The sequence below is a fragment of the Crotalus tigris genome, unplaced genomic scaffold, assembly GCF_016545835.1.
Source record: "Crotalus tigris isolate CLP2741 ecotype Arizona unplaced genomic scaffold, ASM1654583v1 scf7180000017940.1788314, whole genome shotgun sequence".
Lineage (NCBI taxonomy): Eukaryota > Metazoa > Chordata > Lepidosauria > Squamata > Viperidae > Crotalus > Crotalus tigris.
Genome location: NW_024096732.1, coordinates 1190868 through 1201418, shown reverse-complemented (window position 1 = coordinate 1201418; position 10551 = coordinate 1190868). Strand labels below are relative to the sequence as shown.

Here is a 10551-nt window from a genome sequence, read left to right as displayed (position 1 = left end):
CCCCTACAAAATCCACATAAACAATGAAAGTTTGGTCAGACAAGCTCAACAGGCAGCCACTGTAGCTTGCATTGACCTGGTTTGGCATGTTGTGTGAAGGGGTAGGGCTTACAAAAACTCAATGTGAAGCCAGGAATCTGCCTGTCCTTTACTGGGGAGAAGATTAAAGTTGAGCTTCTTATTGCTGCTCCTTTGTAAGCCCCCTAATTCGGTGGAAAGGAAGCTTGTTCCCTCCATCTCAAAATTGTGGAACTCTACGAGTGGATTACCAACCTTGGCACTAATTGGTTGTCTGAATGCAGCCACTCTGCTCTGAAAACTCACGGGGGACAGCTTAGGCAAAACTGCAGGGGATACTGACGTGGCACAGTGGACTGATGAGGTTTCCTAGTTTGGAATGAAACATCTGCACAAAACCACAATAAACCCCCATTGATGGTTTGGCTGCCAGTTCCCACCCCCCAGGGCCAGGTCAGCCAAACAAAGCCATCTCGGGGCTTACGGTGCTAATAAAACCCCAATTTTAATCAATCAGAATAGAACTGGAAGGGCCCTTGGAAAATATGTTGAACCCCTGGGAAGCTGACCTGGTTTAAGCCTTCCACGAACCTGAATTGGCTTGATTAGGTTGTAAGTGGCGGCAGTCTGTGGATCTGCAAAGGAGGGCTGCTCACCCACAGCAGATCCACCCCCTTCTTAATTGCCAGCTTATATAGTCCGTGCCAGAAGTCTGAAAGCAGCAGCTTCCACTCCGGCGGGCCCAAATGATGGAGAACGAGATCTTCGCCTCTTTCCTCTTTTTCGCCACGCTTTTGATCCTGAAGATGTACGCCACAGCTATTCTCACGGGGCAAGTCAGGCTGCGGAAGAAGGTAAGCCAAAGCTGGCGGGGGTGGGGAGCGAAAGGAAGTTTCCCTTCCTTTGCACTTTCCTTGAAAGGGGCGAAAACCCCTTGTGGGCTCCTCCGGGCTGCAGCATCTGCCGTCTGCCTCTTTCCCGTTCGTGCCTGTCTGCTTTTTATTTTTCTTTGCAGCTTGAGGGGTGTTGTCTTTTGGGGAGAATGGAGACACAGGGCTGCAGGACACAACCACGTTGGAGCGGTCCCTTCGTTGTCTGCAAAGCCCAATTTCTCCCCAGCAGAGTTTTTCAGAAGAAGCTGGGTCTTCCCTCCTAACAGGGGAACATAGTGCAAGTTGCAAGGTTTTTCTGGAACTCGCCGTGAAAGTAATGTTTGAAGCTTTTAAAATATGGGTTGTTTTTTTTAAAGGAAAATATTGTTTTAGGATTCAGTCCGGGTTGGTCACCAGGAACAAGAGGCGTTTGAGCTTTCAGCCAATCCTTCTGTGTGTGCTTTGGGCTGTTCTCTGTGGTATTTATATGGTCTGCTGTGGGGTGTAGCTTTTTAGATGTAGATTGGGGTATGATGCTGGCTATTAAGTGGTGGTGGTATTTATATGGTGGCTATTAAGCTATTAAACCACCATATAAATAGCACACACACACACACACAGAGAGAAGGGCCCAAAGCCCTTGGAGAAGTTGCCTGAGGATGGCTACAGCACGAGCCCCAGCGCTTGGAAGAATAAACCTCTGATCCAGGTGGAGTTCTGCCTCAGTCCCCCAAAAACCATCACAGCAGCTAGGTTGTGTTAAATGCGTAGACTGAACAATCTAGCAACCTTAGCAGGGATGGCCTTCAACTCCCAGAATTCCCCAGAATGTAACAGTGTTAACTCTTGGGCAACACTGATGTCACCCCAGCTCTAATATTAAATTTAAACCCGACCACCAAGAGTTTCCTAGCATGGTTGGCACCAAAATGCAAACTACATCATTGGTGATGTAATGGGAATTTTTATTGGGGGATTCCATGACATTTCAAATTTTTTTGGGGGGGGGGATTTTTAAAGTGTTGAAACGTGGGATATTCGAATAGTTTCCTTGGCTGACGTCAATACTTTTGCAATCCTGCTTTGTTTATTTAATAAGAAGCAGTTGCTTTTAAGCAGGAGAAAATTGCCCCAAAGAAGCCATGGGGGCTGTCCAGGGATGGATGGGAAGGGAAAGTGAGTCTGCAGGGCAGCCGATAACCTTTCATAGCAAGAGGAAGGAGCAGCCAAAAATAAAACGCTCAGCCTGTGTTTTCAGGATTCGTAATCCTTGAAGGTTTCAAAGCAGGCAGGAGGGAGTGTTTATCTTTGCAAGCAAAGTTATGGTTTCTCCTCTTGATCTCTCTTGTAAAAAAAAAAAATCGCTCACGCCAGAGAGCTTTCTGAGCAGGAGGTGGGAGCCAAATAATTTTGGTTATTATTATGACAGAGTTTGGAGCCAGTGAAGAAGAAAGAAATGGACCTCCATCTGGGTGGGATGGTATAAGGTCTCCTGCCTCCGGAAGGGACTAGATCTCCAGAGTCCCAAGTCCTATGATTCTGTGTTCAAATCTAATTCTTGTAATTTTAACTGCTTCTATCTTTATAATTGTTTTTATACTTCTATATTTGATTGCCCTGTAAATAGCCTGTTCTGGAGAGTGATATGGGCAACATATGAATTTAAATCAATAAATGGGCCTCACCTTAGCTGACACCCTTGCTTTCTCCCGGCGGGGAGTTCTCTTTTCCAGGAAGTGAAGGAAGCAAGCTGCCCATCTCTTCTCTTCTGTCTCCTCTCCACTGTTGGACCTGGCCCAAAATTCATATCTCAATTGGTGTGTTTCCTCCAGGCAGAAGAGTCATACCTTTCCCAGATGTTAATGAGGATGTCTAGGCTTGATAAGACTTTTAACATTTTAACTAGAAGACAGCCATGCAGATCACCTGGCCGTGTCCCAATTCACGGGACAATATGAATGAATGAACTTCTGCTTCATCTTCACTGTCTTCTCCTTCTGGTCTTTTCCAGGCATTTGCCAATCCTGAGGATGCTCTGAAACATGGTGGCTTGGAGTTCCACAGAGAAGACCCCTATGTGCAGAGGTGTCTCAGGTAAGTCATTTTGGGAATCAGCTCAGCAAGGTTGACCAGACCAAAAACAGACACCCTGTAGGCCTACAACTATTTTGATTAGAATAGCTCTAGGGGTAGAACCTTGCAAGCTGAATAGGATTCTTTCCTCTCCTCTCCTCCTCTTTCATTTCTCTACTACATGTCTCTACTACACGATGGATCTGTTTTTCCTTGGGGGAAGGATCCTTCTCCCCTCCCCTCCCCCACATTAAATTAACCAAGGATAACGCTATTGGCCAATTCTGTCAAGCCAGTTTTGACCTTCTAGCAAGTCTTTGTCCTAAGCCAGGGGAAGGGAATCTTGGCTTTTTATGATTTGTGGACTTCAATACCCAGAATTCAGCCAGCCATGCTGACTCAGTAATTCTGGGAGTTCAAGTCTACAAGTCATAAAGGAACCAAGGTTCCCTACCCCTGCCCTAAGCCCATAGGTGGTGGCTTGTCCATTGTGGTTTAAGGCAGGCCTGAGATCCCTCTCCAAGGGCTTTCGGTGTCCTCTAAAATGTTTGGGAAGGTCTCCAGAATCTTCCCTCATTGCTGGAACTGTGTCCCATCTTTTCAAAGGAAAAATTTGCATGGCAGACATGCAGTTTATCTTAATTGCCTAATAAACTTTGATTTATCTGAAAAGGGAGGCCTCTTAAAAAAAAAAAAAAGAGCAGGACAGTTTTGCATTTCAGAGACACGAAGTGATTAATTTTGGAATCTTCCTCCTGCCGATTAATCAGTCCGATTTCCCACATTTATTCACTTAGGATGACTTTATTATTATTATTATTATTATTCAACCCCGGGGTAGAAAGGCCAGGGGCCCCCCATGTAAAAACATCCTTCCTTGTGCAATTTGAAACTTGTAAATCTATCCTTTTCCTGAGCAAGGCTGGCGATGACAAGATTGATGTGAAAAGGAATGTAGACTCAAGTGCCAAAGAGTGATGATGGGCGTTGAGTTCCCAAAACATACAACCCAGCTTAATAAAGCCTTTTTTTTCCACCTGGCATTCTTCGCCTGGTTATTTAGGCTTTATTTTATGTTCTTTTATAAAAATGTTTAGGAAATAGGGCCTCACTGTGAGAACTGCCCCTCCCTGTTAGGATCCTTGTTACACCCAGGCCATTCCTAGTCTGTTGCAAAATAAAGAATACAGAATAACAGGAGTTGGGAGGGACCTCGGAGGTCTTCTAGTCCAACCCCCTGCTCAAGCAGGAGACCCTATGCCATTTCAGACAAATGGTTGCCCAGTCTCTTCTTGAAAACCTCCAGTGATGGAGCACCCACAACTTCTGGATGCAAGTCTTTCCACTGATTGATTGATCTCGCTGTCAGGAAATTCCTCCTTAATCCTAAATTGGATCTCTCTTTGATAAGCTTCCACCCATTGCTTCTTGTCCTGCTTTGAGGTGCTTTGGAAAGCCCCTCAAATATTGGAAGATGGCTATCGTGTCATCCTTTTCTTCATTTCTTCAGCCATTCAATGTGTAATTTAGCCTCCAGTTCCTATATCATCTTTGTACAGTGACTAAAACTGGAGGCAGTATTCCAAGTGTGATCTCCAGTGCAGTATAAAGTGGTCCTATCACTTCTTGTGATCTTGATTCTATCTCTCTGTTGATGCAGCCCAGGATTGCGTTGGCTTTTTTGGCAGCTGCAGCACACGGCTGGCTCCTATTTAAGGGATTGTCCACTAGGGCTCCCAGATCCCTCTCACAGTTACTGCTATTGAGCCAGGTACCGCCTACACTATATCTGTGCGTTTGGTTTTTCTTGCCTAAGTGTAAACTTTAAACATTTTAATCCTCAACCAGGGGATAATCTTCATTTCTCCAGGCAAGAGAAAGGAATTTGAATAGGGGAGGAAGCAGCCCTTGTTTATTTAACTTTTAAAAGCGCCTACGTTATTCCTCCTAGCTTCTCTGTTCTTAATTCAGCCAACAGTCGTTAAAAAAAGGGGAATTTGTTTGTTCCAGCCTAAGAACTCCAGAGAAAGCAATGGGGCTTTAGGGAGATTTACAACATATTGTTTGCTTTGAGTTAAAAAGTTGGCTCTGGCTTATAAGCAAAAAAAAGGGATAGGATTTTTCAGCTTTGGTAGTTTGCAAAGAACGCAGCTTCCACGTCTGAGAACTGACTGGCATTCGTCCAGGACCTGTAGCATTTATCGGGCCAGCCCATTTTTTTGCAAAGGGAAAAAATGTTGAGGGAAGACCCAGTGGTTAAGAACAAATACCTTTTCAATTTAAGCTTTGTTGCCGTTCAGTGAATTGACTATAATTAATGGGATTCCTTCCAGTGTGTTTAATTATGTTATTTTTCTGCATGGGATGGGGGGGGGGCAAACCCTAGGAACTCAGACATCTTTCAAAGAATCATAGAATCAAAGGGCTGGAAAGGATCTTGGGGGTCATCTAGTCCAACCCCCCTGCTCAAGCAGGGGATTCTATGCCATTCCAGACAAATGGCTGTCCAATCTTTTTTTAAAAACTTCTAATGATGGAGCGCTCACAACTTCTGTAGGCAAACTGTCCCCCTGATTAATTGTTCTCGCAATCAGGAAATTTTGCCTTAATTCTAGGTTGGGTCTCCCTTTAATGATCTTCTGCCCAACTTTGTCGAATTTAGATTTTGGGGGGATATGGGTGGGACCTCCTGTCTCTCCAGATGCCATCAGGATATCTGCCAGTGGTGATGGAGAAGAACATGTGAAGGCTGCTACTTCCTTCCCTGATTCTTCTCAGCTCTCAGAGAAATCAAGAAAACAAGCAGGAACTAAATGGCCTGACCCTCAGAATCTGTTCTAATTTTGCTTGCCTGTGGGTCTCAGGAGTTACCAAATACCTCCAACGTAAAGTCCCACTCTATATTTTTTTTAATAGACCTGTTTCCCAGGCAACTTTTAGAAATTTGGATTTCAGCTCCTAGAAATCCCTAGTCATTGCTAAGAATTCTGGGTGTTTGAGAAAGTTGAAGTAGAGTCTTAGTTTAATGGAGTACAAAGGCCTTGATAAAGCTGTTGGCTTTTCATATATATATAATGTGTTGTGGTTTTCCTTTGTTACCTGTGTAACCCAAGGAGAACTTGTTATAACTCATTCCTTCTTCCCCAGTAGTTTCCTCCCCGCCTTAAGGGACAAAGAATGATTTACACTCTGAATTTCCTAGCCAAAGAGGGCAGAGTTTCTCTAAAGTATAATACCTAGGCAAGAAATCTCTTAATTAGGTCATCAGAAGGTTAATCTTCAACAACACTAACAAAATAGCTGAGTTGTGTTTATGCCCTGGGCTAAAATGTGGGCAAAAGGGTGGGTGCCTTGGGTCATAACCTTGCCTTCTTTATCCAATCTCTCATTACCAACTTTGGGATTTGGCCAAGATGTGTGCATACATAAATGAGAGCCATGAGAATTGTCTGGAGAGCAATATTGTGGTAGCCACATAGTTTTTTTTTTTGCCTCTTCACCAATGGGGAACGAATCCAGCCATGGGTTCATACCATGCAAGGTAGAGGAGCTTTTTCTGATCTTGAGTCATTCCCTTGAAGTTGAACCTAGAAAGTTGAGGAGCTTCTTTTGACATAGAGTCAATCTCTTGAAATTGAACCTAGAGAGATGGGGAACTTCCTTTGACGTAGAGTCAACCTCTTGAAGTTGAGGAGCATCTTTTGACCTTCAGTCATTCCCCTGAAGATGAGGCTCTTGGCCGACTGTACATTTGCAGAAGTAAACAAAACAAATTTCAGAGGGATTTTTAATTGCAAAGGCTCAACTCAAGCGTTTTTGGATGTTTATCTGGCTGACTATGTGTCCATCTGTCTTGCAATAACACAACGGATTACAGATGTGAGCTTTTGCCTTGGATGCAGTTATCTCTGGCCCATAAGCTGTGGAGAGACTTATGTAAACCGCTGAAAGCCCAGGCCCAGCTCTGACCACTTGGAAGGATTTGCGTGGCTGATCTTGTAGATGTCGGGGATGCAAAGATCCTTTGAAATTTTCATGGAAGTTGTAAGGGAGGGGACATACTTCCAAAGGACGAGTAATCCTTGGCTTACAACCATTTTGTTTAGTGACTGTTTGAAATTAGAGCGGCTCCCAAAAAAGGCGGCTTATGACTATTTTTCACATTTACGACTGTTGCAGCATTTTAATCTATAAAATCAGAAAAAAAGCCCACTCCCTTGTTCCCTTAGTTGAATAATGAAACGCCTGCAAGAAAACCCCCAAGCTCAGAGAGTACCAGGGACTCTTCTCCTCCTTAAATCCTACTCCCTTCTAGCACTGATGATGTTACCTAGTTGGGTAATGAAACATCTGCAAGGAAACCACCCAGCTCAGAGAGCACCAAGGACCCCTCATTTCAACCCCAAGCTACAAATATTCTTTTATCTGTCATTAAGCAAATAGTTAAGTTGGGGATTACCTGTAGAAATCTTGCCGTTTGTGGTTGGGTGTCTTCCATAAATCATGACTGCACAAGCCACGTCTTTGCAGAATGTGTGAACCCGGTTAGAAGTATGGACTGCAGGCGGCAATTCGCCAGTTAGGTGCAAGGCTCCGTTTCGGACTGCGGCGGACTCGGCTTGGATGGGATTTTCCACCAGCTCAAGAAAAAAATGAAATCAAAGTTTGTTTTTAAAATGTTTGTCCATTATTATTTTTTTTGCAAAATTAGCTAACTGTAACTTGCCGGGAAACGGTTTTCTTGGCGACTGTTTTTGCTTTGAGATTCCTGGCAAAATCTTGTGAATGTAACTGGGGGAGCCAGTTTGACGCTATTCATTGAAATTATCTGGCAGGTTTTCTGTTTTTTTCTGATGTTATTTAAGCCGGCTAAGGAGTTTCCAACTTAGTCTCCTAACAGAATTCATTCACTTAATTGTGTCCTATATTGGAATGTTCACTATACAGAATCTGTTTGTTACTTCTGCAAAGCTTATCTTTTAAAGAGAGGTTTTGGGTTTCCCTGGTTGACTAAAATGGAGAACAGAATTAATCAGAAATTAGAATTTCTGATCTGAATCTGTTTTGAATCCTGAAAGCATAAACCTAACCTCAGATTCCTAACTAGGCTTCTAATTCCAGAACGTTGGTAAAATGGCCAGTCCTCATAAGTTTTTGGTATTTTTAGAGGATCTTAATATAACATGCATCTTGTGTTATATGTATTTACAATATTGTAAATGCTTGCATTTACTATACTGTATTAATACAATCCTTATAGTAATCTTGGGAGATTACTAAAGAGATGTCCAACCTAGAACTAAGGAGAAATTTCCTGACAGTGAGGGTAATTAATGGAAGAGACGTTGCCTCCAGAAGTTGTGGGTGCTCCATCACTGGAAGGTTTTCAAGAAAAGATTTAGACAGCCTGGAATAGTGTAGGGACTCCTGCCTGAGTAAGGGGGTGGACTAGAAGACCTCCACGGTCCCTATGTTCTATGTTCCATCTCACTTTAAAAAAGCTGACTTTCTTAGTCAAGAGTAGAACTATTTCTAGCAAATCCTAGTGGTGCACACCCCTGGTATTATTTACTTAGCTAAGATTTCAAAGGATTTCCTTGTTTTTTAATGTCAAGACTTTGAACCGCTTTGGCTTTTGAAACAAAGGGGAAAGAATGTAGAGCTTGAGGTTTAATGGTGCGTGCAAAGTTCCGGAAGAACTTGAATATTTTCTACAAAGCATGAGAAAAAGGAGACCAGTTGCCTCTTGAAAAAAACCCTCCAGAAACAGTTCTAACCTGTCCGTCTTCTTCTTGAACCCCATAATGGTAGCCGGCAGCCCACTTGAGGTCCACCCAATGTTGAGGCTGAAGGACCAAGCATGATCATGTTCCTCTTCTGTGTCCTTCTCTCACCAGAGTTCATCGGAACGATATGGAAACCATCTACCCGTTTCTGTTCATCGGGACAGTCTATAGTTTCCTGCATCCCAATCCAGTCGTGGCTCGGATCCACTTCCTGATTTTCTTCCTGGGCCGGATGGTTCACACCGTGGCGTATCTCCTCCAGATGAGACCTCCCATCCGTTCGGTGGCCTACAGCGTGGCTCAGATTCCCTGTTTCTCCATGGCCTTACAGATCCTCATTTCAGTGATCAGACGTCAGTGACTGTCAATGGCCTTCGTCCCCGTGGCTCATGGGTCATATTAAACGCAGGACATGGATAGCAAGAATCTAAACGGAGGGAATAAATGCTTCATCATATGGCTGTATTTTGCATAACTAGTTTTGGCTTCTCTCTCTTGGGAGAAAAAGATTATAATGGATGGATTTTTTTATCTCCTGGTCTCTGGGTTCTAAGGCGTGGATGGTATTTTTGTAAGGTCCAAGTTTGGTTTGGAGAAATTTAAGAAGTGGGCAAACTAGGAACATCCCAACTTGGGTGGGTGTGAATGAAAAGAGATTGTTCCATCTGCATCAGTTGAGGGATGAAATACTTTCTCATCCAAAGGGCCACCTAACTTCAGCTGAAATCTCTTGAGCTGCCCTTTCCATCTACGAGATGTTCAGGGTCCAGCGTGAGTTGACGTATGGATGTGACTCTTAATCTTCACATTGTTTGTAATTGAACAACTAAAACACCTTAAAAGACATTTGTTTTCCATCTCCAAGATTTTCTAAATCGCTTTGCAGTGGGTGGGCAGTATCTTTAAGCTTTGTGTAAAACTCCTGTTTTTAGATTAAATTTTTTCTCAACCTCTCAAGGGAGGCCCTTCAGATTGGTTCCCAGAATTCCCCAGTCAGGACAGACACCACTGAGAATTCTGGGAGTTGTAGAAGGTCCTTCAGATCCATAAATTTCGAAGTACAGGTTATCAATGTCTCATTAAATGTTAGGGGGGGGGGAATTCTACATGGAAAAGCAGTTAGATGGTGGAACCAATGAACCACAGGGGTGTTTGAATTCCTTTGGGTGGGTGAATTCAAGCTGGGGCAGGGCAGCTATCTTTCAGAAATCTTGACAGTCCTCCTCCGAGTATCACGTTGTGTGGGAAGTCCTCCATAACCTCTTCCAGCTCTGTGAACATGTGTTTACTATGTGTGAAGGTACTGCTAGTAGTTGTAGCTGTTTTTACTAGGCTTTTGTATCTTACCAAGGTCACAACAGGTGGCATCACTCTGCCCAAGCATGTCTTGTCTCAAAAAGCTAAGCACAGTCAAACCTGTTAGTACTTGAATGGGAGACCACTCAGAGATCACAAGGCTGTAGCCATCCTTGATCACCACTCAGCCCATCGTGATTGATGAGTTGTTTACTGCATAATTGACCTTCAAAAAGTCTCGGTCCTCTTTTTTGTGGCTCATCAACTTCTTTGCTTGCAGGACCTCCTCGTTGCTCTCCCATCTGAGCCAAAAAAAACAGGATTGTGGGTTCCAAAGAGGATGTGCAGAGTTCAGTGCAAACCTAAAGTAAAACAGAGCAGGAAGTGAAATAAGCCTAGAGCCCCTATAACCGTGCTTCTAATTTAATTTTGAGTAAAGTTTCTTACCTGTATGTCGACGGAGATTCTGAATCATCCAGGTAAAATTATCTGGCAGTTGAGTCTCG

At 43.5% G+C, this 10551-nt stretch overlaps 1 protein-coding gene across 1 annotated transcript; it reads left to right on the top strand.

Moving 5' to 3' along the window:
• Nucleotides 1-630: 630 nt before the first annotated feature.
• On the top strand, nucleotides 631-9595 carry PTGES (prostaglandin E synthase). The gene is made up of 3 exons (XM_039345128.1): nucleotides 631-872; nucleotides 2902-2984; nucleotides 8861-9595. Exons 1-3 carry the CDS (start codon nucleotides 765-767, stop codon nucleotides 9108-9110), a joined length of 441 nt encoding a protein of 146 aa, XP_039201062.1. The 5' UTR covers nucleotides 631-764; the 3' UTR covers nucleotides 9111-9595.
• The last annotated feature ends 956 nt before the right edge of the window (nucleotides 9596-10551 follow it).

Coding starts and splice junctions, on each gene's coding strand:
- PTGES (XM_039345128.1), top strand. CDS start 765: ATGATGGAGAACGAGATCTTCGCCTCTTTCCTCTTTTTCGCCACGCTT. Junction 873..2,901: donor AAGTCAGGCTGCGGAAGAAG/GTAAGCCAAAGC, acceptor GGTCTTTTCCAG/GCATTTGCCAATCCTGAGGA. Junction 2,985..8,860: donor TATGTGCAGAGGTGTCTCAG/GTAAGTCATTTT, acceptor TTCTCTCACCAG/AGTTCATCGGAACGATATGG.